This window comes from Onthophagus taurus, chromosome 1 (genome assembly GCF_036711975.1).
Source record: "Onthophagus taurus isolate NC chromosome 1, IU_Otau_3.0, whole genome shotgun sequence".
NCBI classification, from domain to species: domain Eukaryota; kingdom Metazoa; phylum Arthropoda; class Insecta; order Coleoptera; family Scarabaeidae; genus Onthophagus; species Onthophagus taurus.
The window spans coordinates 39,110,593-39,138,194 of NC_091966.1; the positions used below are offsets into that span (position 1 = coordinate 39,110,593).

Consider the following 27,602-nt stretch of genomic DNA (forward strand, 5'->3'; position numbering starts at 1 on the left):
ACAATGTTATAAAATCTACGGACGTAACAAGATCATTTTAATTATTGTTAATTTCCATGTTCCGGATTTAACGCTATTTTAAATTCGGAACAATTCATTTTTAAATCTTTGTGTAAATTTACAGTGGGATTTGTTTCATTTAAACCATTTATATGGTCCTTTTTTCCATACAAAAGTGTAAAAATTGTTGGGTTTGAGTAAATATAGATTAAATTGTCTCCGTTTTTCCGCGGAAACATTGTTTTCAGGGTGGCTATAAATAAATTTATAAATATGAAACGTTTTTGAAGATTCATTAAAACTTTTCCAGTGTTTATTCTAATTTAGTCTAATTTTAGTTAAATCGCAATAAGATCTGAAATATTTCACAAATCTTTATGAATTTATGAGTTACAATAAAAGAATTATTAAAATTAATCTGAATTTAAGAGATTTTGAATATTATTTAAGTATTTTTATTAAATTTGATAAGTTGAGGATTATAAAATTAATCATATATATACTATCTTCTATATCGCTGACTAAGGCAGCAAAAGAGTGTAAACACTAGAGTGCAGACATATATATATCTGTCTTTGTCGTACCCCCGTCGACTCAAGAGACATGTGTGAACACGTGATGAGTACGCTTTTATCTTATTGGACGGTGAATTAAAAATTAATAGCAGCTGATGACCTTGATGTTTATAAATCAACAAATAAATGTTTGACATAAACATAACCTAAAATCTAAATATTTAGTTATGTATATTATAGGTTTCATGTGTATAATAACATAATTATTAACATATTTTAGGACTAAGCAATTTAAAATGTAATTGTTATTTGTTAAGAAAGTGAAGCAAATGTGTTAAAAGTAAAATAAAAAAGAAAAAGAGTAGTGGAGATAGTTTTGGGTCCTAAAAATTGGTTGAGCAGGTAGAAGGAAAGATCTCAGTGTAATAAAAAAGAATTCAAAGTCCTCCTTTTCTTGAAACATTTTTCTTTATAAACATTTAGAGTACATATACTCTAATTTATTTGATGCATCAGTGATAATTTATAGTTAAAGTAAACCATCTATAATAATAATTGCATTTTAAAGCTGCATAAAATACGCGCGAAACACTTCAAACTCTTTAAAATTTACGATTCGCGCTAGCGCTTTCGCGACACGGGGGTACGACAAAGACAAAACATATATCATTCCGTCTTCTTTTGATGGAAACGCTCGCCACTCATTGCTTAGATAGGGAGTCAGCGATATAGAAGATAGTATATATATGAAATTAATAATTAAAATAGGCAACCAAACATACAGCTTTGCATTTTATAGTTGACTTAATTTGAGTTTTCACTCATAGATGGCACTAAACCAAAATATTTCTACAATTTCTAATTGATGACAAATTTTGAAAAATATTATTAATTTTAAAATAATAATAAGCTTTCATGTTTTATTAAACATTTTACTTCTTACCATCTACATAAAAATTACAATTTTGCATTACTTTCTGGTAAAAATTATCTCATTTTAATTTTATTTGTATGATAATCATATCCTTTAAAAAAACTCCTTTAATTATAAGACTATTATATTTTTGTATACAATTAATTCAATATTATAATAAATGAATAATGCATAAAGAAATTAATACAAAAGAATCTTCATTTCAATTGAGAAACTTCATACAAATAAGCCCCCAATAACTTGGTCTAAAAAAAAATTTTTTATGTTATCTAACTCGAACCTTTAATTTAATTGCACTTACCCCATTAATATAATTACTAATATCAATCTTTTCGTTTTGGGAATGAGCACCATCATCACCACGTCCGACTGGAATCAAAATAACAGTCTTTCCAGTGCATTGTTGAAACGTTAAGGTAACGGGAATTGAACCACCCTCGCGGGTTAAATCTGGCTCGACGCCATAAACGTGTTTTGTGGCTTTCCTGCCTGCCATAAAGTGTGGATGATTTGGATTTTCCATCCATGGACGTCCTCCATGTCCCATATAAGCCTAAATTCGAGATGATTTAACATTAATAAATAAATCAAAATATAGATCTGTAGCGACCCGGGGGTCGGTTAAAATTTAATGATTAATTTTTGTCTTTGATTTTCAAATTTTTGCTCTATTATTTTAAAAAAAGTTCTCTGTATGATCTCTCCTCTACTTTAGTTTAGTGCGGAACGTTTTCTCCTACAGTGTGGCTAAAAAAAATAAGGCGCTTACTCTGAATCATGCTGTATATAATATACAGGGGATGTGTCAAATGTCTGGAATATAGCCAATAACTTCGCCATTTGTGGTTTTAAAGAAAAATTGTGTTTCAAATAAAAGTTTCTTTATTAATTGTGACGCATTTTTTTGCGATATTTGCTTGTTTACATTGTTTTTTGTATCGTTGCCATGGCAACCAACATTGTTATTTTAAATGAGATGCATATGCCCTTATATTGCCCTTATATGGGATGCCCTCTACGCGATGAACATATTAAATCATATGGTTGTATAAGTAAAATATCGAGAAAAAAATGCTTCTTTTAAAAGTCTTAAATCAGCTAATTACAATCAAAGTAGGCGCCGAAATAACGCCTTTGACAGCTTTAAATGTCAATAAATTAACAGTTTAAACAAATATGGCGCAATTAAGCGAACGACAAAGAATCTAAATATTAATAATGTATGGGTACGGTGCAGGTGATAGGAAACGCACTGTTCAATAATATTTACCCGGATACACAAATTACACAATCCACAGAATTCAAAATTTGCAAAAAGTTGATGGCCAAAGACAGTTACCAATGACCATACATTATTAATTATTAATAATTTTTGAAACTGTAATTTTTTTGACATTTAAAGCTGTCAACGTTATTTTATACAACGTTATTTCGGCGCCTACTTTGCTTGTAATTGGCGACTTTCAAAAAACGCATTTTTTGTCGATTTTTTTCTTATACAACCATATGATTTGATATGTTCATCGCATAGAGGGACTTATCCTCTATAAAAGTATGCAAAAAAAATATATGCATCCTATTTAAAATAACAATGTTGGTTGCCATAGCAACGAAACAAAGAACAATGTGAACAAGCAAGTATCGTCAAAAAATGCGCCACAATTAATAAGGATTTTTTTATTTGAAACATTTCTTTTTAAAACCACAAATGGCGATGTTATTGGCTATATTCCAAACATTTGATACACCCTGTACGGAGTGGTTCTAATTCGATGTCCGAATAAGCTATTTCGAAAACTATAAGTTAGAAAAAACGTAGCTTACATGTTATGATCTCTAGGTGGAGTATTATTACTAAGACATTATATGGACACTTTTTTACAGAGAATTTGATAGCGTAGTCAAAAAAATTTTGCCGTTATACATTTTGAGATATTATGACAATTTTCGTTTTTTTAAATGAAATAAGAAATAACCGCTGATTATTCGCTTATTAAATTCGTTACTTTTTTTCTGATTACAAAAATATGGGGTCTATTTCTTATTGTTTTAGAATAAAGCTAAAAAATAAACTTTTTTTAGTGTCGTCAAAGAAATTAAATTTACAGTTTTCTGTAAATTACGGTACTATAACTAATAACTATTCTACTAAAAATTTATATAAAATTTACTTTATTTTCTAATATGTAACATTCTAGCATGTTAACCTTTTCGTAATTTTCATAATTGATCTTAAAAAGACAGGATTTTTAATTTGACACTTCAGAAAATTTTTGAATACAAACAAACCAAACAAATGTCGCTATGCTTATTTGAATTTAAAAAATAAACTCCCTAGATTTACAAAGTACCGCGGTTTGCCGCCATTTTGGCTTGACAGTCAAGCGGGAAATTTAAAACTATGTCGTTCTATTGATAACATTATGCCAAAACTCCTTTCTTACTGCTATTTTTTCAACTTCAAAGGCAACAAGACGATATTCAAAGGCAATATTTTTGTAAATAAGTGGTGAGATGCAGTGACAAGTTGTCAAACCGCCATTTTGGCTTGAAAACAGGCGTCATAAACCGCGGTACTTTGTAAATCTAGGGACTTTATTAAAAAAAAATGTATGAGCGCCATCTATCAATAATTTATTAAGTCATTTAATAATAATATTAAATATTAATAAAAAATGGGAAATAATGCAATCTATTCCAACTTTTGTGTAAAACAAATAGAAATTAAATAGTTCAACAAATGCATTTGTTTCAAATATCAGAAATGTGTTTGTTTAATTTTTAGTTGTAATTTACAGGAAACTGTAAATTTTATTTCTTTGACGACACTAAAAAAAAGTTTATTTTTAGCTTTATTCTAAAACAATAACAAATAGACCTATATCAAACACCTATATTTTTGTAATTAGAAAAAAATAATGAATTTAATAAGCGAATAATCAGTGGTTGTTTCCATTTAAAAAAAAACCAAAATTGTTATATCTCAAAATCTAAAATCGAAAAATTTTTTTTGACTACGTCATGAAATTCTCTGTAAAAAAGTGTCTATATAATGTCTTAGTTATAATACTCCACCTATAATAATAACCAAGATAATTGCACTTGCTGGTTTTACAATATTTTCAATTTTGACCTCTAGGGGAAAAACAAAAGACGATACCGCTTTGAGGTTTTCGGCATTAGCAGCTTCTCGAAAAACGAGATCATGACATGTAAGCTACTTTTTTTCTAACTCTTATAGTTTCCGAGTTAGCCTATTCGGACATCGAATTTGAACCATCCTGTACATACGTACAAAGTTTCAAGCTCAACGGTTTACTTATACCCGAAATTTTAGCTCAACTGTGACAGCTCATAGCTCGAAAACAAAACAGTTGCGAACCTATGTTTATATAAAAAACTTGTGTTATTTTGGCTTCCAGAAAAGTTTCCCGATTAAAATCTGAACCAACCTGTATACGTTTGATATGATAGCAAAAAGTTTGCATTTCTTTATATTATGTTGTTATTTAAAAATAGTATATTATTATACGATCATATAATGAGGGTTATTATTCACTAAGGTTAAGTTAACCTGAAACAAATTCCTTTTTTCGTATGATTTAAGCATAAATTAATTAATTTTCGTAAAAAAAAAATATGACGTTTCATAAACTTGACATTTAATTTTAACACATTGTTGTGAAGTTGGTTACAGTTGGTAATATTGACTTTGTGTCACATTGACGTTTCAACTTTATTCAAAAATTTATTTAAAAGAATAAATTTATAGTTTATTTATTAAACTCGCTAATAAACACTGTTATAACACACGTCATTGTAATATCATCTTACTTATCATATCATCATATTATTTTAATCCTTAAATATCAATTCATCTTTAATAAATTAATCATACAGGATTAAATTGATTTAAACCCCTTTTCAAGTCATCAAGTCGTTGATCTTAAAACTTGACAAACATTACATAATTGAAATCAACAGAAAAACATTTCTAATCTTATCTCATGATCACCATAAATAAATGTAATTTGTTTCAACATTTACTTATAACCACAAAAATAAATAAAATTGATTTTGATTTACCTTCATTTTATTTGTACTTCCTCTTTCCTTCCAAATTTTATTGATATGATCAACAACATATTTCTCAATTTTTTCTGGTTCTTGATTAGGAACAATTCGAATAGAAAATTTCCCAATAACTTTCCCAGGAATAACAGTTTTAGCTCCAGGTTCGCTAAAAGCCCCTTCAATGCCATGCAATGAAAGACTAGGATAACGCCAGCGGTGCATCAAAAGATCTTCTTTAATTCCACCCCGAGCTAAAGCGGTGGTACCCACATCGTTGCGATATTCGTGAACGTCAAAAGTTATTTTATTATAAAGCTCGCTTTCGCCCTCCTGCAAAGGTGCGACTTCATCGTAAATACCGGGAATTAAAATCTTTCCATTTTTATCAACCAGGCGATCTAAAATGTGAATTAAATCGGACATTCCTTCGTTAACGGTTCCACCGAAAACGCCGCTGTGAAGATCTTTTGCGGCACATTCAACTTCAACGTTAAAATAACAAATTCCTCTTAAACCGTAAGTTATACATGGTGTTGTAGTACCGAGCCAATAATTATCAGAGATACAAACATAGTCAACGTTTGCCAAAAATTTATCTTTTTCAGAGAAAAGAAGCGCATCTAATCCTTCGCTTCCGGATTCTTCCATTCCTTCAAATACAAATTTAATATTTACTGGAATTTCAGCTCCTGTTTTTTGGTAAGCTTCCAAAGCATGTATCCAACATAAAACGGGTCCTTTATCATCTGATGCACCTCTTCCATATAATTTTCCATTTGATTCAGTTAAAACAAATGGATCTGTGTTCCAACCGTCTTCTTTTAAAGCAGGTTGAACATCTAAATGTCCATAAACAACAACAGTTTTTTTGTTATCACCCGCATGATAATATCCAAAAAGAACTGGAGGAAGTGGAATGGTATCTCCATTTGGAAGGGTTTGTGTTCCAACATCACGTAAGGTTATGTCACAACCTAACTTTTTTAATCTATCTGATGCCCATTGGATCATACGTTTAATTTCACCTCGTTTATCCGCCCATGCTGATACAGATTGAATTGCAACGGCTTCTTTTAACACTTCTATGTACTCTGATTTGTGTTGATCGATATAACTAAGTATAAAAAAGTATTTGTTATAATTGTTAAATTTAAATAAAGTTGTAAATTTTACCTGAATAATTTGGGTAAAGGGCCAGGTAAACTTGCCATGACTGGTTCAGTAGAACTCTTTGTTTGGGATGAAGTTGTGTATTGAAGTCTGGAAAAATTTATAACTTACGTTCAGTATTTATAAAGAAATTTTATCAGTTTTTACCCCTCTACTTTGTGAAATTCGTCAGCAAGTTTCATAAGGAACCTTTATAGGCAATTAAGATTGTGGTTGTGTAATTTGTGTTGCCTATATATTACGTTTATTCAAATAAATTTATACAAATGTGCTTTTTATGGTTTTAAATTAAATTATATAAAGTTATAGATTAAATTATGTAAGATAATTGTAATAGTGGTTTATTTATCGGTATTTTTCTATAAAAGATACCCTATATTGTTATCTGTTTAATAACAACAAAACATGTTTGCTATTTTTAAAATATCGGTCCGATTGTAAACAACTTGTTGTTGTAAACATTATAATCTGTAGTGTATTCTATTAGTTAATAAATTATAAAGTTATTAGTGTTAATGAGAATAGCTCAAATTAATAATTATTTAGAAACCCCAACCTTTAGAACCAATTTATATAAATACATATTTACCTCAATATGATCAGAATAAAGTATTTAATCCTTATAAAATCAATTTTAAGCAATATTATTTTTATAATTTGATATTCAATAAAAATTCTGACAAATTTGACGTTTATGACAGCCTATAACTAACTTTGACGTTACAATTAATATACAGGTTCCTGTAAGTCGTGGAATAATTTTAATCACAAACTAGAGTTAAAATAACGATTCGTGCAAAAAATTTTGGTCTAAACCCATAAATGCAGTGGCGTAACTACTGTTGTTTGCCCTAATAATTAGCATTTAATAATTTTGATTGAGGATTTTGATAAGGTAATAAGATTATACATATGTTTTTATGGCTATGTTTATTATTTGTTAAATGCTGCAAGACTTCATACAAATGATTTCATTAAATAATAATTATAAGAGTGGACTTAATACTGAAATAAATTTAAGACGTCGACAAACAGGCCCTTATTTTAACAAGTTTACCTATTAATAATTCTAATGTACAGGATGGTTCAAATTCGATGTTCGAATAGGCTAACTCGGAAACTATAAGAGTTAGAAGAAAAGTAGTTACATGTCATGATCTCGTTTTTCGAGAAACTGCTAATGCCGAAAACTTTAAAGCGCTGTCGTCTTTTGTTTTTCCCCTAGAGGCCAAAATTGAAAATATCGTAAAACCAACAAGTGCAATTATCTTGGTTATTATTATAGATGGAGTATTGTTACTAAGCCATTATACGGACACTTTTTTACAGAAAATTTCATGAGGTAGACAAAAAAAATTTGTCGATTTTAAGTTTTGAGATATCATAACAATTTTGGTTTTTTTAAATGGAAACAACCACTGATTATTCGCTTATAAAATTCGTTATTTTTTTTTGATTACATAAATATAGGATTTGAAAAGTCTATTTCTTATTGTTTTAGAATAAAGCTAAAAATAAACTTTTTTTTAGTGTCGCCAAAGAAATTAAATTTACAGTTCCCTGTAAATTATAACTAAAAATTAAAACAACATATTTCTGATATTTGAAACAAATACATTTGTTGAACTATTTAATTTATATTTGTTTTACACAAAGTTGGAATAGATTACATTATTTCACATTTTTTATTAATATTTAATATTATTATTAAATGACTTAATAAATTATTGATAGATGGCACTCATATATATTTTTTTAATTCAAATAAACAGCACCATTTGTTTGTATTCAAAAATTTTCTGAAGTGACAAATTAAAAATCCTGTTTTTTAAGATGGATTACGAAAATTACGAAAACTTGTTAGAATGTTACATATTAGAAAATAAAGTAAATTTTATATAAATTTTTAATAGAATAAGTAATTTACAGGAAACTGTAAATTTAATTTGACGACACTAAAAAAGGAGATCGAGACATGTCAGCTACTTTTATTCTAACTGGAATAGGGTTTGAGATACCCTATTCGGACATCGAATTCGAACCATTCTGTACACAGGAAGTGCTATTTTTGTACACCATAAAAGTAAAAGAAAAATATACTTATTGTAGTATTTTACTTACCATAAATTGTTGCGAAGTATTTGTAAATTACACACAAAAAAATGATAACTTTAACTCTTTAACAGTTTTAACACTAACCACACGAATACAGTATCAACCTTTCAATATACAGTGTGACCCATTTGAAAGCGAAACACCCTCGTAAAATTTGTATTTATTATCCGATTTCGAATAATTTGTTTTTGAATTGTAGAGCGTGAAAAACTGTACCTTAGGACAAAGAGTCATAAAAAAAACAAGGCCTACTATTTCACTTTTGAGGTGCAAAAAAAGAAGAAATTATATTAGGAAATTTTTTACAAAAAATCTGAGTACACCAGATTCAACTTAAGTTCAATTCATTGTTTTCAACTGCATTAAAGGCCTTTTGAAATGGGCATATACCAAATTTCATTAAAAATGGTTAGAAATTAAAGCCGTTACAGATAATTGAAAAATATCATTTTTCATGAATTTATTTGATCTGATCCTAGTAAACCATGACAACAAAGGTAATAAAATACAGACAATAATACAAAAACTATTTACATTATCTGTAACGGTGTTAATTTGTAACCTATTTGGATGCCCCAGGTACCTTTGATAGGAGGTAAATCCCCCCGTAAGAGGGCATTAGCGTCTATACTGCAATAATCTAATTAAACTAACAATGTTGTTATTAATAGTGGGAATGGTAAAAGACAGCAATAATAATTATTACCAGTATTATTTTTTTAATTTAAAAAGTATAAATTCTAATTCGTGTTATATTTAAATTTGCCGCTAAGAATTTTAAAAGTTGAAGTTTGTTCGGAATGACAAATGAAAACGTTCGGTAAGAGTATAATAACGTAATAACGGTATGATTAAATAATTAGATTATACTTGCAATTATAGCTTTGTTTCAGCTAACGTTATAACTCAGCCCAGACTCAGCCCTAGGGATCTTTGATAGGAAAACTTAGGACAGATTGTATGTCGAAATCCCACCGTAAGATGGCATTAGCGTCTGTACTGAAATAATTTAATTAAACTAACAATTTTATTATTAATAGTGGGAATGGTCAGAGACAGCAATAACAATTATTACCAGTATCATTCTTTTAATTTAAAAAGTATAGATTCCAATCGTGTTATATTTTTAAATTTGCCGCTAACTTCAAAATTTAAAAAATTGAAGTTTGTTCTGGTTTGTTCAGAATGACAGATGATAACGTCATTTTAAAGTGATTTTTCGGTAAGAGTATAATAAAGTAATGGTATGATTAAGTAATTAGATTATAATTGCAATTATAGCTTTGCTTCAGTTAACGTTATAACCGTTTGGAAGCTCGTCAGGTGCAATCTCACATGTCATATGATCCAGTGAAATTCAAATGTGGTGGCATTATTTGACGGGTGTAATTGCATCTGAGGAATTCCCAACCAGTCAGAACGTTAATTGGAGCCACATAGTACCTTCAAGCAGTTATTCTGTGGTTGGAGCTTTTATATATAAACCCAATCTAACCTGTATTCTAGTGTGGTTCGGTTCTTAGCTGAATAATTTTAAAATATCCCCAACAGATGGCGCCACATGCGTTAATTTTTTTTATTGAATTCTACCACATTCTACGAATCTATTTTCTATGCCTATGTAATCAAATTTAAATTTTGAATAACGAATATTTGACTTACGTAAATAATAATTAAATCCAATTAATATTACAATAACACAAATTTTTACAACATTTTAATTTTATTTATAAAATATACCAATTAAAACCGAATTTAAATTATTTCCCGGTAAATAATCCAGTTTTGGTTCTAACCTCACTTTTTGTTTTGTAATTTTTTGTATTACCTTGAACCTCCTTAAAATCGAAAAGAAAGTTAATGCAATTTAATAATTTAAACAAAATCATTTTATTAATACCATGGTAATAAATTAACAAATATGGTTAACATGTAATAACTCATTATTTATTTTAGGCTTCTAATGCTAATACCGAAGATGAAAATATAATATCGTCTGAAGAACAAGAAACTGAAACACTTCCACCTAACGAAAATACAGAAATCCAACCTTTATGCAGTCAAGAAACCGTTGTAATTAGTCAACAAGATGAAGATTCTAACAGTAGCAACCAATCAGTTAGCAAAAAACGACGACTTGATGAAGATTTTCAAGACGATGATGGTATGACGTGTTCGATTTGTTTAGATAATTGGACTAACAGTGGAGATCACTCAATATGTAGCTTAAAATGCGGACATTTATTTGGTCATCAGTGCATAATGAGATGGTTGAGTGAACAAAAGGTTTGCCCCACTTGTAAGCGGAAGGCTAGCGGTCACGATATTAGGTTTATATACGCCAGGAAATTAGTTGCTGTCGACACAACAGACCTAACATTAATGAAAACTCAATTGCAATTGGCTCAGGAAGAAAAAAACAAGTTACAAATGGAATTAACAAAAAATATCTGCAGAGAACATAGTTTGTTACAAAAAATTCAGAATCAAAAAGTGGTTATTGATGAATTAAAAAATAAATTAGCCTATCACGAACAATTCACCAAAAGAAATAATCCAACGTATAATATTTACAATCGAAATCAAGCATATAGAGATCAAATAAAACTGTATAGAGATAAAACAATAGATTTAGGTAAAGATTGCGAATCACGCGTTGTTATCACAAATAGTGGATTAGATTTAGCTGTAGTTTCAAGTAAATCTCAAACAAACTTTTTTACCGGTTATGGCATTCGAAAATACAACGTTACAACTTATAAACCGACTGCATTTATCGGGTTACACACCGCAAAAATTCGTGATATGAAATTCCATAACGAAAACCCATGGATTTTAACCGCGGCAATGGATAAAACGTCTACGATCGTTGATTTTAACAATAATATAAAGGTGTTATCAATTTCTTGTGATGCCCCTATTTGGTCGTGTTGTTGGGATCAAGACATTTCGCCAATCTTTTATTTGGGTACAAATCGAGGGATGGTTTTAAAATACGATATGCGTAATCCATCGCAAATTTTGGATACTCTAGAATCACCGGGTGATATGAGTCCGGTCGTTTCAATTCAAGGAGTTAAACGCGCATCGAATCAAACAAAACAAGTTGGGATTTTATCCTGCAAATTAAGAACATTATGGTTTTTTACTTACGATGATTCAAAGTACGCAGCGCATCCTTTACCGATTGAGGGACCCTTTTCTTCAATGACTTATGATACCATAACCGGACATATGTTAGTTTCAGCTCGACCGAGTGATAAAAATAAAAGTTTAAGACATTTATATTGTACGTTAACTATGAAGGATGATGTAATTGGATGTAATGCTTTGCATACTATTAATGGGGGTTACCGACAAACCGTTTTATCAAGATCTCATCTTTTTAATAATTATGGGCAGTATGCTGTCGCTGCGTATGTTGAAGATACTAAGACTACAGATTTGTGGAGCTTAAATTCGGGGAAGAAAATGGGTGGGATTGCGGTTTCTGATTATGTGTATGATATTTGTAGTGTCCAATCTGGAAATAATACCGTTTTATTGGCTTTAACAGGGTCAAAGTTGGAGTTTTTCAAATTTAGTTAGAACAAAAACAATGTTTTCCTATTATTATTATTATTTGTCTTATTTAAAAATAAAAAAAAGAACAGTTATAAGTTGTTTATTGGAATTATGATGTTGAAAGCAGACAATGAAGACTTTTAGATTCTATCATCCTTGTCTAGAACATCATGTTCCACTCCCACCTACAGACATTTTTCTTATACTTATGCGCAAAGAGCAAACCTTAACAACTCCTCCAATGAGTTCTTTGATTTCCTGGACTTTTAGAAATCTTACCATTAAATTGGAGACGAATGTTTCATTTATACAGAATGGAGCTTCACCGCAATTTATGCTTGCTACAAGGAAACATCAAAACAAACCATTGTGTAAATCTCCAGATTTAATTTGGGTAGACTTTAATTATAGAGCTATTTGAAAAGTTTGGTTTATTATTTGCCGTCAAAGATAACTACAAAGGAAATTGGAAAAAAAGGAAGCTACTTAAACTGATAATTATAGAGCCATATCATCACCTAATTAGCAAACCTCGTAACTCCATTTTTATCATAATTTTAGATATTTGCGCCATGTGTTAGTATGACTTGATAGCTAGTAGGTTCACTGTCAACCTCCGGTTAACCGTTAGTTTGCGTTGTACGACCTCCGGTTGAGTAATAAAGTTCCGGTTAAAGGGAAGTTATCCCAACCGCAGGTAAAAGTCGAGTTTGACCGGAGGGTTGATATACACACATGCGCAGAACTTCACAAAGTTGTCATGATCTCTCATGAAAGTTGTCATCAACCGGGCGTTTAAGAATAGAGTTGTTAAAAAAGAACTTAATAAAAAATAAAATTTTTACAAAATCCAATTTGTTTTTAATTATATAAAGAGAATTATTTTATATAAAACATCGCAAAAAAACAAAAAATAAATTAATAAAATAAATAATAAAATAAACATAAAATAAAAAAAATAATATAATAATCGCTCGCAAAATGACATACGTCGAAAGTTAGGTTAGGTTAACGTAAACACGTGTATCTTTACGTTTTCGAATGCACGCATTTCATTGGTTGAGAATTGGCGCGCAGTGCAGCCAACATTGACCGCGGCCGGTTGACGGCAAGCTAATAAACCGGAGGTTAAAATCCTGTCATAAAACGTACCGATGTTCAACCTTCGGTTAACTGCTCAACCGGAGGTTTGATAACCGGCGGTCAACGTCTACTTTTATAAAACCGGCCCTTATTAGTCGGTAAAAAAAACCTGGTATAGTAGAAATCACGAGAGCTGGCAGTGACAGATCGCTTAAAAATGGTATGAATCAAGATATGGACGTACGACTTAGATTATTTCGCCACATACATTTAAATGTAGGTTATGTTAGTAATGGAGGTTATATGTCAAACATTGTCAAAAATATTATTTAATGATTTTCCTTTCAAAGAAAACATTTTCGGTTTGTGAAAACACTAACAGATTCATGACAACGCTCACAAGACGTTTCGATTTGAGGTTATAATTATAGAGTGACATCCCTTAGAAGAACAGACGTACTTTTTCGACGTGGCCATTTGAATTGTACAGCAGACATATTAAACTAATACTATCTCTTTCCAACACACATTACTCTCTAGCGGTTTGTGAACTACGTATGGCATTTGTAAGAGCAGAAAATGATGATTTATTGCCAGCTCTCTTGGCGTCTACTATAACTCCGTAACGTTTTGTGACAAGGGCGACAAGGGAAAACCTCGTATCTCCAAAGCTAAAATTGAGGTTATAGTTGTAATATTAAATTAGGTGTTGTCGAAGTCAACAAAGAAAAATTCTAGACATGGCTCTTGAAAAGCCCCCAGTTTTCGTAAACTCTCAACTATCTAATAATGTGGAATATACTGTAGTTCAAGAACATAGTATAACAGAGATAAATTCTAATTCCAATCAACAAAACACAGCAAGGAATTTACAAGATGTGCAGATAGAAGCTAGTGAAGTATACTAATTATCTGAAGATACTTTGTGAGATGAAAACATAGAAGTTACTGAGAAAAATGCCAATGAGGCGTCACAAACTGAAAACATAGATTATCAACCTACTGTAGTTCAAAGTTGCAAAGAAAAAGATTCGGAGCCTAACTCATCGGAAGATATTTCTTGGGATGAAATTGTGCATCAACAGCCGAAGATCCAGATTATCGACTTTGAAAAGAAAAAGACTAAAAAGAAGACACGTTAAAGAAAGCAATTGGAAGAGGGAGCAGAATAAAAGAAGAAGAGAGCTAGGCGACTCATATAAAGGAAAAAAGATAGTTGATGGGAAATGGAAATACAGTGGAAATACTCAAGGTGTGCAAAAAAATATTTCTTAATTCACTGGGAATAGGAGAATGGACCACGTCCATTCGACAGCAAAAGAAAAGAAGAAGTTGGATGTTACAAGAATAAACTATTTTTTGAAACTCTGCCAAAGATGGAGTCGCATTATTGCAGATCAACATCTAAGAAATTATGTCTTGAACCACAATGGCAGTCCAAACAACAGTTGTATGAACTACAGTAAAGATTGGTGTTATCAAAGGAACGTCGAGCCATTTTCTATTACTTATTTTGACTACTATTTGAACGACATGAATTTGAGTCTATTTCAAAGAAAGAAGGACGAATATGACTTATGTGTGGCTAAAAATGCAAATAATATTTTAGAAGAAGAATACACTAAGCACCAAGAAAAGAAAAAAGAAGCCAGAGAGAAGAAGAAGCAGGATAAAAGCAGTGAGAGCAATAAAGTGTATATTATGGACTTGCAGGCAGTTCTTTTGTGCCCAAAATCAAACATTTCCAGCTTGTATTATAAAACAAAGTTAGCTGTACGCAACTTCACTATTTTCGATATTAAAACACATGCTGCCACCTCTTCAATCTGGACAAGAAAAACCGCAATGCAATTCTGTCCAGTGCCTTACTTAATTTTGCCGTCCATCACAAAGTGCGTGTTGTCCAGATATATTTAGAGCGTGGCCACACACAAATGGAAGCTGATTCCATGCATTCTTGCATAGAACGGCAACTACGAAATAAGATTATAAATGTGCCGGCTGATTACTTATCACATGTTCAAAAAGCTCGTAAACCACCACAACCATATCAAGTAAAATATTTAGAGTACAGTTTTTTCCGAAATTTTAGCAACATGCAGTCTATACCTTCTATTAGGCCAGGAAAAAGATCAGGAGGTTCTACTGTAGCTGACTTGCGTGAACTACGTTATTTATAACCCAAACACTTGAATTTAAGCTTCGACACACTGACGACTGGTAGCCTCTCCCAATTAGAGGTAACAAAAAGGTACTAATGATTTTGATGTACTAATGGGCACATATTATGGTTATTTCTTTAGTCATGCTTTAGTCATTCTGCCCGTACTGATCGAGTTCTTGGAGCCCAGAGAAGATGCGTCAGAGTGCTTTTACATCTTCCACTGCCTTCTATGACCTCTAAGAAGTAAGTAAATTCTAAGAAGTACCATCATATGAGTACTTGGGCAGTATAATGAGGGAAGATGTCATGGTTCAGGTTCTGACTGATGAACGTCTAACGAAATCTTTATTGGTAGTGTTTGAGGCAAACTGTAGAAAGAAAACATTAAACAAAAAATAGTTGTCAAAGTTATTGTTTTATTAAAAAAACTGCAATAATACCGTAACATGAATTAAAATAAGATTAGTTATACTTTTTAATATGGATATTTAGTTACATCAAATGTAAATACTTTGCTGACCAAACACTCAGCAGGCTAAAACAAAAAAAAAACAATTTTATTTAAATTTAGACATTAAATGGTATACTTACAGCTGGTGCAATACCAATTAAAACATCAGCGTGCGAATAAAACTCCTCCTTTAATGAAATAACGATCGTTTGTAAAGTTCCCGTTTTTTCTGTAATATATTTTGCTACTTTCCCAATGTTAGTATTATCCAAAGCAGCGTCAACTTCATCCAAAACGAAAAACGGCGCTGGTTGATAACTGTGAATAGCAAAAAGTAAAGCTAAAGCGGCTACGGTTTTTTCACCACCCGATAAATTCGACATTGGTTGAAATCGTTTTCCTGGAGCAACACAATTATAATTAATCCCATCTAAATAGGGTTCTTCAGGATTTTCCGTATTCAAAAACGCTTGTGCTGATTGATTTTGAGCCAAACTTTTATAAATATTATCGATTTCATTAGAAACATGGTCGAAACATCTCGTAAATTTTTCGTATCTTTGTTGTTTAATTTTTTCGAAAGCCGTTTTAGCTTTGCGATTCTGTTTTCGGAGTGATTCAAATTCTTCGTTGGTTGATTGTAATTTACCTTGAGCGGCTTCCAATTTTTGCATCGCTCTTAAATTCGGGGCTTGAATTTTAGTTAAGGTGTCTTGTAAACTTTGAATTGCTTTATATAATTTATCCGCTTGCTTTTTAATGTCATCTTTTTCGTCTAAATCTTTTAAATGATCTGAAAGTTGGCTATAATCGATTTGAATTCTTGCTTCTCTTTCGTATTGAACTGCTGAAGTGCTTGTATCAGCTGAAGGGTTTGAGCTAGGATCGGGTTGGACGATATCCTCCATATTTCCAACTAACATAGGAATAACAATATCGTCCATTTTGCATTGCATCAAAATGGTGTGGCGATCACTTTTTTTCGTTTCAATTTTTGCTTCTAAAGAAAGTACTTGTTTTTGTACCGCTTGAACATCTTTCGCGATAGCACCCACTTCACGACGAGCTTTTCCCACTTCTTCTTCCATCCCATCGCATTCTTGTTTTTTTGATAACCTTTGTGCTTTTAAATGATCGACTTGACGCATATCTTTATCGATTTCTTCGCGTTGTTTCGCCTCCTGTTTTTTGCACGATTCTAATTTTTCTTCTTCGTCGTTAACCGTTCGTTCCCAACGACTCACATTGTTTTGTGTATCGCGACTTTTCTCAAATTCTAAGTTACTGGTGATTCGATTAATTTGTTTTTGGAATTCGAGACGTTTTTGTTTACGCTCTTCTTGGGCGCGAAGTTCGCGATCTTCGTATTGACGGATATTTTTTACTCCGATTTCTTGGCAGAATGCGGAAAATACGACATCCTCGAGATTGTTCATTTTTAGTTTAACCTCTTCGATTTCTTGTTCGCGAACTTGCATCGATTTTTCGATTTCTTCCATTTGAGGCTAAAAATTAATTTATTTATGAAAACATTAATAATTTTTAAACTACTTACAATGTATTGAGTGATTTCATTTGAAAGGATTTCCAATTCCCTTTCGACTTTTTTTATTTGCTTATTGGTGCTCTCCATGTCTGTTTTGGCATATTTTAGACGAGTCTCCAACCCACGAATTTGAGAATCAACGGTGTTCAATTCAGATTCTTTTCTTGATTTTTTCATTGAATCACGTAATTCTTCTGTAAGTTTTTCCTACATAAAGAATAAATAAAGGATGTCAAAAAAGATTTTTATTTTATTAAAACACCAAAAATAAAGTAATAACCTTTTGTGCTTTTAGTTGAGACATATGCTTTTCATCCCATCGTTTTGCTTTTCGAGCCAAATCTAAACTCCCACCAGAAATTATACCCGCTTTTTGATAATAAGTCCCATCTAAAGCAACAGCCTAAAAAGTAAATGTTTATTTTTATTACAATAAAAATAATACCGGCAATTTCATATAACTCGCAATAATATATGAATGCAGTAACCATAATTACGAAACTACTATGCACTTGCACTGTCCTACATAAAGTGCAACATAGCTTAATAGTACAGGCATTGAGTAGTTTTGCAAAGGAAAAGTTTTGCTTCGAAAAAGTTTGCGTCTTAAAAGACGCACTGCTAAACCCGAATATTTCTGGTTCTAGGTCTAGTGTTAGTTCTACTTTTCGTTCAATAAAAATATACTACGTCTCTCAAGACGGCTAAACCCGAATGATTCTAGTTCTAGGTCTTAGTTCTAGTGGTAGTGCTAGTGTAAAACTAGAACTAACACTAAGCCAACTGTCCGGGCTCTGCTTATAAATTAGTTTTCTAAAACAAAAGGGTAGTCATTTTTCATGGACTGAATAATAGCGGTGAATAACATAATCATTATTCACTGATAATCAACTTGACAGAGTTGAATGATTAGTTGAAACGACTTTCTAAAGGTTTGACATTAAAAAAACGTAAACAAATTCCTTTTTTCATATGATTTAAACACAAATTAATTAATTTTCGTAAAAAAAACTACGTTTCATAAAATTCACATTTAATTTTGACAAATTGTTGTGAAGTTGGTTACAGTTGGTGACATTGAATTTGTCACATTGACGTTTAAACTTTATTCAAAAATGTATTTAAAAAAATAAATTTGTCCACAACTACCTTATAATATAATACCTTATAAATGAGTTTTCTAAAATAAAACGGTAGTTATTTTTGACAGAATGAATAATACGGGTAATCATTAATCATTATTCAAGGGTAATCAACTTGACAGACTAATAATAATTATTTGAAACGTCAAAATATCAAAAAACGTCAATTTAATTTAATTTTTTTATGACTTTCTAAAAGTTTGACATTAAAAAAACGTAAACAAATTCCTTTTGTCATATGATTTAAGCATAAATTAATTAATTTTCGTAAAAAAAACATGACGTCTCATAAAATTGACATTTAATTTTGATAAATTGTTGTGAAGTTGGTTACAGTTGGTGACATTGAATTTGCATCACATTGACGTTTAAACTTTATTCAAAAAAATAAATTTGTCCACAACTACCTTATAATATAATAAACGAGTTTTCTAAAATAAAACGGTAGTTATTTTTGACAGAACGAATAATACCGGTGAATAATCATTATTCAAGGGTAATCAACTTGACAGACTAATAATTATTAGATTAGTCAAAATTTCAAAAAACGTCAATTTAATTTAATTTTTTTATGACTTTCTAAAGGTTTGACGTTAAAAAAACGTAAACAAATTCCTTTTTTCGTATGATTTAAGCATAAATTAATTAATTTTCGTAAAAAAAACATGACGTTTCATAAAATTGACATTTAATTTTGACAAATTGTTGTGAAGTTGGTTACAGTTGGCGACATTGAATTTGTGTCACATTGACGTTTAAACTTTATTCAAAAATGTATTTAAAAAAATAAATTTGTCCATAATTACCTTATAATATATACCTTATAAATGAGTTTTCTAAAATAAAACGGTAGTTATTTTTGACAGAATGAATAATACCGGTGAATAATCATTATTCAAGGGTAATCAACTTGACAGACTAATAATTATTAGATTAGTCAAAATTTCAAAAAACGTCAATTTAATTTAATTTTTTTATGACTTTCTAAAGGTTTGACGTTAAAAAAACGTAAACAAATTCCTTTTTTCGTATGATTTAAGCATAAATTAATTAATTTTCGTAAAAAAAACATGACGTTTCATAAAATTGACATTTAATTTTGACAAATTGTTGTGAAGTTGGTTACAGTTGGCGACATTGAATTTGTGTCACATTGACGTTTAAACTTTATTCAAAAATGTATTTAAAAAAATAAATTTGTCCATAATTACCTTATAATATATACCTTATAAATGAGTTTTCTAAAATAAAACGGTAGTTATTTTTGACAGAATGAATAATACCGGTGAATAATCATTATTCAAGGGTAATCAACTTGACAGACTAATAATAATTATTTGAAACGTCAAAATTTCAAAAAACGTCAATTTAAGTATTTTTTTAGGACTTTCTAAAGGTTTGACATTAAACCAACGTAAACAATAGTATATTATTGAATAAGCGTATAATGACGGCTGTTATCCACGAAGAAGAAGTTGCAACACGAGCGAGCGAAGCGAGCAAGTGTTGTAATCTGAGTGGGTAACATCCATTATACGCAAGTTGAATACTATACTTTATCTACAACTATTTAATTTTGATTAATGCACTCCAATAATATACAACCAATCAGAGTAACGATCGTTTAAAATTTCGACCAATAACGTGATTTTCTAAGTGGATAAAAGTTATCTAGGTTTTTTAACTGAATAAATCACACGTGATATTTTATAACTGATAAAAACGCGACTACCATATATATACTTTTGTTTACCTGTCACATTTTTGACAACTATAATTAAGTCAAAAATGGTTAATAAATAATTAAAAATTGTCGATAAATTGTGCAATTGTCGTGTATTAATCTCCCTAAAATACGCTCGAGCTTGATTTTAAATCAGGATAATTTTATTTTTAATTCACTCAAGTTTTGTTACCCTTTGGAAATAACTCTCAATCAAAATCAAAAGATAAAATCGCTCCAGCTAAAGCTGTCGCGATTTTATCATGCTTTTGATTTCGAGTTATTTCCATGGTAACAAAACTTTCGTGTAAAAATAAAATTATCCGTTAAAAGTCAAGCTCTTGTGTATTTACCCCCGAAAAAAAAAATCAAAAAAAGGAAAAAAATAAACTTGATAGACATTTCAGACATAACCTCAATATAAGAAAGCTGTCATTTCTGTTAGAATTTTATTTTTTTGATTAGTAGGCCGTGTCAGAACTGTGGAATAATGACTTCATTATTCAACACTTTGTCAGTCATGAGTAATAGGTGTCATTACCCAAAAATCAAATGTATAACGAATAGATAATTCAATAGTTGTAGATAAATTCCTGTTTTCATATGATTTAAGCATAAATTAATTAATTTTCGTAAAAAAAACTACGTTTCATAAAATTGACATTTAATTTTGATAAATTGTTGTGAAGTTGGTGACATTGAATTTGTATCACATTGACGTTTAAACTTTATTCAAAAATGTATTTAAAAAAATAAATTTGTCCACAACTACCTTATAAATGAGTTTTTTAAAATAAAACGGTAGTTATTTTTGACAGAATGAATAATACCGGTGAATAATCATTATTCAAGGGTAATCAACTTGACAGACTAATAATAATTATTTGAAACGTCAAAATTTCAAAAAACGACAATTTAATTTAATTTTTTTAGGACTTTCTAAAGGTTTGACATTAACAAAAAGTAAACAAATTCCTTTTGTCATATGATTTAAGCATAAATTAATTAATTTTCGTAAAAAAAACATGACGTTTCATAAAATTGACATTAAATTTTGACAAATTGTTGTGAAGTTGGTTACAGTTGGTGACATTGAATTTGTGTCACATTGACGTTTAAACTTCATTCAAAAATTTATTTAAAAAAATAAATTTATGGAATCAATTTTTTTAGGACTTTCTAAAGGTTTGACATTAACAAAAAGTAAACAAATTCCTTTTGTCATATGATTTAAGCATAAATTAATTAATTTTCGTAAAAAAAATGACGTTTCATAAAATTGACATTTAATTTTGACAAATTGTTATGAAGTTGGTTACAGTTGGTGACATTGAATTTGTGTCACATTGACGTTTAAACTTTATTCAAAAATGTATTTAAAAAAATAAATTTATGGAATCAATTTCAATAGTATTTCAAGTAGTCATGGACAAAGTATAGTATAGTATTCTACTCACATATTATGAGCTATTATTCATTCAGGGTAATTATGTCACTCGCTACGTTCGTGATATAACTTAACCTTAGTCAATAATAGCCCTCATTATATGCTCGTATAATAATGTACTATTAAGAACACTAAAACTATTATATCTTCACATTTTTCGCTAGCTATCTTACTTTAGGAGATAATCGACCGTTTCCATACATATCAGCGATCCTGTATAATGTTATATTTCTTGTAGTACAATCAAAACCAAATATTATACAAATATCTTGTTGTTAATTTTTGCTTATATAATTCTTTAGTGAATTTTAAGGGTACTTTAATATATGAATGATTTTCGAATGTATTTATCATCTGCATAAAAGAAATTTTAGCAAAAATGTAAAGGGGGTGGTTATGCTTAGTAGTTTAGAAAGGTAGATTGAAAGTAGAAATAGGGTCAAAACGTGCCCTATTATGAGTTAAACATATTCCCCAAATTTCATTTTCCTAGCGTTTATGGTCTTTGAGAAAAAAAATTTAAACCGACATTTTCCCCCATTTTTGGAGGGGTGTAGCTCCTTAGGGAAGCCGAAGTCGCCCATGGTTCATATAACAAAGTACCCTTAAAATTCACTAAAGAATCACCCCTTGACGTTTGTTGCAGTCATTCAGATACACCCTGTATATTTTCAATGCTTTGTGAGCTTCTGAATACGTTATACTCCGTTTTTAAACCAGGAGGAGTAAACGCGAAAGTCAGATTTACACTAGGAAAAATCACCAGAAAATATCACTAGATATTTTGGCGGTAAATTTAAATTAATAATTATTATTATTTATTTACTTATTATTGTATTTATTTTCGTTTGTTATCGTCAACACTAAACATGCAAATTAACATTGAAGTTAGGAGTGTATTTATTTCAAAATATAATAAAGAAGGGTTTAAGAACACAAAATTTACAATAATGACACGATTGTCAAATTGTCAATAACCTAACCTTCAAATTCAAAATCCAAAATTGCCTGTGTGTGAACCTTCCTCGCATTCAACCAATCACGTTCAAGGTCAATCTGGTGACAAATTTAAAATACTCCTCCTGGTTTAAAAACAGGGTATAATTACCAAAGAATACTTCATGGTATAATTAATGTTTGTAAACAAAACTAACCTTACCTCACATTCCTTCACGCTATAATTGACATTACAAAAGAAAACTTCACGCTATAATTGCCATTACTAATTGCCAAAGAAAACTTCATGGTATAATTAATGTTTGTAAACAAAACTAACCTTACCGAACATTCCTTCACGCTATAATTGACATTACAAAAGAAAACTTCACGCTATAATTGCCAAAGAATACTTCATGGTATAATTAATGTTTGTAAACAAAACTAACCTTACCTAACATTCAGCGTCTGAAGACACAGGGCTAAACCCGAAACTTAAAAATATACAAGTTAGCGCTGAACAACAATTAAAACTAGAACTAACACTTGCACTAGAACTATACTGTTTTTAAACCAGGAGGAGTAAACGCGAAAGTCAGATTTACACTGGAAAAAATCACCAGAAAATATCACTAGATATTTTGGCGGTAAATTTAAATTAATAATTATTATTTATTTATTTACTTACTATTGTATTTATTTTCGTTTGTTATCGTCAACACTAAACATACAAATTAACACTGAAGTTATGAGTGTATTTATTTCAAAATATAATAAAGAAGGGTTTAAGAACACAAAATTTACAATAATGACACGATTGTCAAATTGTCAATAACCTAACCTTCAAATTCAAAATCCAAAATTGCCTGTGTGTGAACCTTCCTCGCATTCAACCAATCACGTTCAAGGTCAATCTGGTGACAAATTTAAAATACTCCTCCTGGTTTAAAAACAGAGTATAGTAATGTAATAGACTTATTTTTAATTAAATATAAAAAATCATGCAGTAAGGGGTTAAGTGAAATTCACTGTATAATTACTTACATCATATCTTCCTCCACATTCATATGCAACTTTGCTCGCATCCTCCGGAGTTTCACAAACCAAAATATTATTTGTAACGAAAAGAACAGCTTTTGAAATAGCTTGAGGTTCAAAAAAGAGAATATCATACAGCAATTTCACCCCCTTCGGTTCAGTGATATGTCTTAATCGTTCCTTTATTGGTTTTAATTGCAAATAATTTAATGGTAAGAACGTTTCTGGTTCCAACATCTGCTCTTTCAAATATTTAATACATTGACGAGCTGTGTGTTCGGTATCAACAACGATAGCCTCCATATATTTCCCCAAAACTTTAGTAACAGCCACATTGTAGCGTTTATGAGTTGGTTGACACATATTAATCATCCGATCATACTTAAACAAAAAAAAATAATTATAAAAACGTATAAATAAATAAAAATAATACTCACCACACCGGGATAACTACTTTTGAATCTCTCAACAATCTCTTGCTTCTTTTTCCTTCTTGAATCTTCGTGTTTATCAATCCTAGCATCCCCTAGTTGTTCGACGACATCATCTAATTGTCTTTGTATTTCTTGAACACGATCTTTAGAAGACCCCACGTCGGATTGTAAATCTTCACGCAATTGCTTTTGATCCAACAAAGCTTGCTCGCTTGTTCGAATATGTTCCATTAATTTCTCAATTCTCTTCTCCATCTCTTCTTTTTCATGCTCTTTTTGTCGGTGTTTATTTTCCGTTTCCGTTCTCGATCTAGTCACGTTGTCCAAACGATCTTGATCGGCTTTTTGTTCTCGATTAACAGAATCCAATTCTTGCATATACCGAGCCGATCTTTTCGCGGCTTCCTCTTTCAATCGATGATATTCAACAACTTGTTCATCTTCCAAGTGAACGTCGCGCCCTTGGCTTTGACTTTCGCCGGCAATCGTCATTTCGTATTCTTCTTTAGCCTTTTCCACTTCTGCCAATTCATCGTCGAGCTTTTTTATATCGTTCATGTGAGCTTCGTGAGCTTTTCGCGCTTGTTCTAAGGTTTTTATGGCCCCATCGTGTTTCTTTTGCATGTGAGAAACGCGTTCTTTTGCTTTAATAAATTGAGGTTTCTTTTTTGAGATTTCCACCTCAACCTCTCGAATATCCTGTTCGAATTTAGCTAATTCTCGATTAATTCTACCTTGATCTTTGCGTTTATCTTTGAGTACTTCCTCGGCTTTTTCTTTTCTTTTTTCGATTTTTTCAACTTCACGGTGTTTTCCTTTTAGATCATTTTCGAGGCTTTTAACTTCATGCTCGTTATGATAAAGACGGAATAATTGATGCTCAACTAATTTATCATTAAGTTCATCTTTTAATCGAGCGTATTTATCAGCTTCCTCTTTTTCAAGGCGAGCCTCTTTACGTTCCGCATTGATTCCTTTCTTTTTCTGCAGAGCCAAATTGATTTCTTCTTGTGCCTTTTGCATTTGATTTTTTAATTTGTCGTAATCTTCTTTTAAAGCTCCTGATCCACTTATTTCTTCAAAAAGCAACGTCATTTCTTTGGGATTTTTCATTGCAATCGATTCCACGGCTCCTTGGAAGACCAAAAAGTTCTTCGCTTTCACGTTAATTCGCAACTTTTCCAATTCAACCATATATTCATGATTTGAGACCAACTTAATGAAAAATAATTATATTATACATTGTACTACAAGCCAGATCTCATGATTTATCGTAAGATCTCATGATATTACTTTTATCTCACGATTTTATTACAAAAATAATATAATAATTAATGTTAATAAAATCAAAGTAAAATCATAGCATCTTCAACTGGAATTGTAGGTTACTGTAAATTTCTCTATTAGTTACTGAATTCGCCGCTAGATGGCGCTAAGAAGTTACTTAAACTAAAGACAAAATGTCGATTTGACAACTTGTCAATGTATCTCACCACTTATTTACAAAAATATTGCCGTCTTGTTGCCTTTGGTGTTGCAAAAAATAGCAGTAAGAAGGACTTTCAACTCTTCAGAGTACCACGAGAAAAAAGAAAGGAAATTTGGCGTAATGTTTTGTAGTTTTAAATTTCCCGCTTGACTTTCGAGCCAAAATGGCGTCAAACCGCGGTACTTTGTAAATCTAGGGACTTTAACATAAACATTTTATTTCCTTTTAATTATATCACGTTTATATAAAAACGTTGTCTAAACTAGCGGTTCCCAACTTGTGCTCCGCAGCCGCTCCAGGATATCTTTATTTATTATAAGACATATTTATTTATAACACATAAGGTAGGTATAAGGGGCTCCACTACAGAAATTAATTCTAAAAAGGGCCCCGCAAGTCAAAAAGGTTGGGAACTATTTTACTTGAATCCTATGCCTATATGTAACATATATTATTAAAATTGAGCGATTTTTAAACAAATTTCAACATCCCACAATTTTTTATGACATAGCTCAGCACATTCTATATGTGTAACCTGGCAAACCCTAACTACAAGCAAAAAAAGTATTTACCGAGCCGTTTAATCTGTACTCAGATGCACTTCCTTGAACCGATCGTTGAAATGCAATCTCTTTTCCTTCTTCGTTTAAAATAAAAACAGCGGTAACAGAACAACTAAAACACAAAGATTTAATCAAATAATCATAATAAAGTCAAATTAATTCAAAAATACCTTCTTGAAACAGGTTTACTGATAGCGGCTCCATGAATAAGGTCACTTAACCTCTTAACACGAAGACTACTGGTTTTTTCACCCATTACGAATGAAATAGCATCCATGAAATTAGATTTGCCTAAATAATTTTAAAAGATTATTCAATTAACTATAATTAACCGTTATTAGAAACTAACCTGAACCATTGGGGCCAACAACGGCGTTAAACGGTTTTAATGGCCCAATAGTCATATTTCCCCTGTATGACTTGAAATTCTCGACGACAATCTGCTTTAACCGAGGGCCCGTCATGATTAACCACTAATTTGAACCAGAAATTGTAAATTTAAGCTTTCTGAATAAACGAAGCACAAACAAATTGTAGAGTCTGAAGTTGGCTTTGAAACCTGGGAAATGACCTTGAATTAATAGCAATTTGGAGGGAAATTTTATTATATTTTTTTTCCTTAAAAATTATTTTAATATTAATACAACATGCAAAATTAAATTTGTTTTATATTAACTCACATTAATTAATTGTTTAAATACATTAAAATAATACCTAAACAATCTTGTCTTTTAATGTTTATTTATTGTAATGTTGGTATCAAAATTTTTAGGTTAGGTTATGTTTTAACTTAGAAATCAAAACCATTTTATTTATAACTACTAAATATTCAATTGATACAACTTAATTTATGTGCTCGCTTAAACATTTTCAATATCCTTAATTAAAAATGCTCTTTTAGCACAAAAAATTTAATCCGATAATAAGAATTATTTTAAGCATACCTTTTCGAAGTATTTAAATGGAATGCACTTCTTATTCTTTAAAATCATAAAAACCGCCGATTTTTTAATTGCTTAATCATTAAAATTAAACAATATTAATATTATGTAGCGCTAAATATAACCAATAAGGAAGCGTATAGGGAATGTAGGGGTACCAATTGGCACTATTTGTATTACAACTATTTTGGTTTATACAAATTAATACGATCTCTTGGGTTGGAAAAGATTAATTTAATCAAGAAATCGTTTAAGAAATTAAGTAAAATTTTA

At 30.6% G+C, this 27,602-nt stretch overlaps 3 protein-coding genes and 1 long non-coding RNA gene across 5 annotated transcripts; 2 read left to right on the top strand and 2 right to left on the bottom strand.

Annotated features, from left to right (window-relative positions):
- Positions 1-1,555: 1,555 nt before the first annotated feature.
- Positions 1,556-6,907, bottom strand: LOC111416335 (Cytosolic non-specific dipeptidase 2). Its single transcript, XM_023048322.2, has 5 exons — positions 6,841-6,907; positions 6,697-6,783; positions 5,536-6,637; positions 1,751-2,002; positions 1,556-1,694 (listed from the first exon to the last, which is right to left on the bottom strand). Exons 1-5 carry the CDS (start codon positions 6,873-6,875, stop codon positions 1,647-1,649), a joined length of 1,524 nt encoding a protein of 507 aa, XP_022904090.2. The 5' UTR covers positions 6,876-6,907; the 3' UTR covers positions 1,556-1,646.
- A 3,687-nt stretch (positions 6,908-10,594) lies between these two features.
- On the top strand, positions 10,595-12,467 carry LOC111416354 (E3 ubiquitin-protein ligase rfwd3.S). The gene is made up of 2 exons (XM_023048345.2): positions 10,595-10,712; positions 10,765-12,467. The coding sequence occupies exons 1-2, from the start codon at positions 10,710-10,712 to the stop codon at positions 12,394-12,396; spliced, it is 1,635 nt and encodes a 544-aa protein (XP_022904113.2). The 5' UTR covers positions 10,595-10,709; the 3' UTR covers positions 12,397-12,467.
- A 910-nt stretch (positions 12,468-13,377) lies between these two features.
- On the top strand, positions 13,378-17,737 carry LOC139432620 (uncharacterized). Its single transcript, XR_011642358.1, has 2 exons — positions 13,378-15,706; positions 15,759-17,737. It is a non-coding gene; the product is annotated as an uncharacterized lncRNA (long non-coding RNA).
- Positions 16,016-27,507, bottom strand: LOC111416380 (structural maintenance of chromosomes protein 1A-like). Of its 2 annotated transcripts, none has more exons than XM_071201305.1 (10): positions 27,333-27,507; positions 26,738-26,861; positions 26,559-26,679; positions 26,398-26,500; positions 24,340-25,551; positions 23,909-24,283; positions 17,897-18,019; positions 17,626-17,823; positions 16,211-17,575; positions 16,016-16,154 (listed from the first exon to the last, which is right to left on the bottom strand). In XM_071201305.1, the coding sequence occupies exons 1-10, from the start codon at positions 27,378-27,380 to the stop codon at positions 16,095-16,097; spliced, it is 3,729 nt and encodes a 1,242-aa protein (XP_071057406.1). In that variant the 5' UTR covers positions 27,381-27,507; the 3' UTR covers positions 16,016-16,094. The 2 variants fall into 2 exon arrangements, with proteins under 2 accessions (XP_071057406.1, XP_022904149.1); XM_023048381.2 differs by having other exon boundaries at positions 26,738-26,947; positions 27,333-27,479.
- Positions 27,508-27,602: the final 95 nt, after the last annotated feature.

What these genes read in the sequence shown, in the direction of transcription:
- LOC111416380 (XM_071201305.1), bottom strand. Translation starts at nt 27,380, where the DNA reads ATGATTTTAAAGAATAAGAAGTGCATTCCATTTAAATACTTCGAAAAG. An exon ending in AATGTGGAGGAAGATATGAT is followed by an intron (nt 18,020 to 23,908) that starts GTAAGTAATTAT and finishes TTTACTTTTTAG; the next exon opens with GCTGTTGCTTTAGATGGGAC. An exon ending in CTCAACTAAAAGCACAAAAG is followed by an intron (nt 17,824 to 17,896) that starts GTTATTACTTTA and finishes TTCTTTATGTAG; the next exon opens with GAAAAACTTACAGAAGAATT.
- LOC111416335 (XM_023048322.2), bottom strand. Translation starts at nt 6,875, where the DNA reads ATGAAACTTGCTGACGAATTTCACAAAGTAGAGGG. An exon ending in CCTTTACCCAAATTATTCAG is followed by an intron (nt 6,638 to 6,696) that starts GTAAAATTTACA and finishes TTTTATACTTAG; the next exon opens with TTATATCGATCAACACAAAT. An exon ending in GAAGTACAAATAAAATGAAG is followed by an intron (nt 2,003 to 5,535) that starts GTAAATCAAAAT and finishes TCTCGAATTTAG; the next exon opens with GCTTATATGGGACATGGAGG.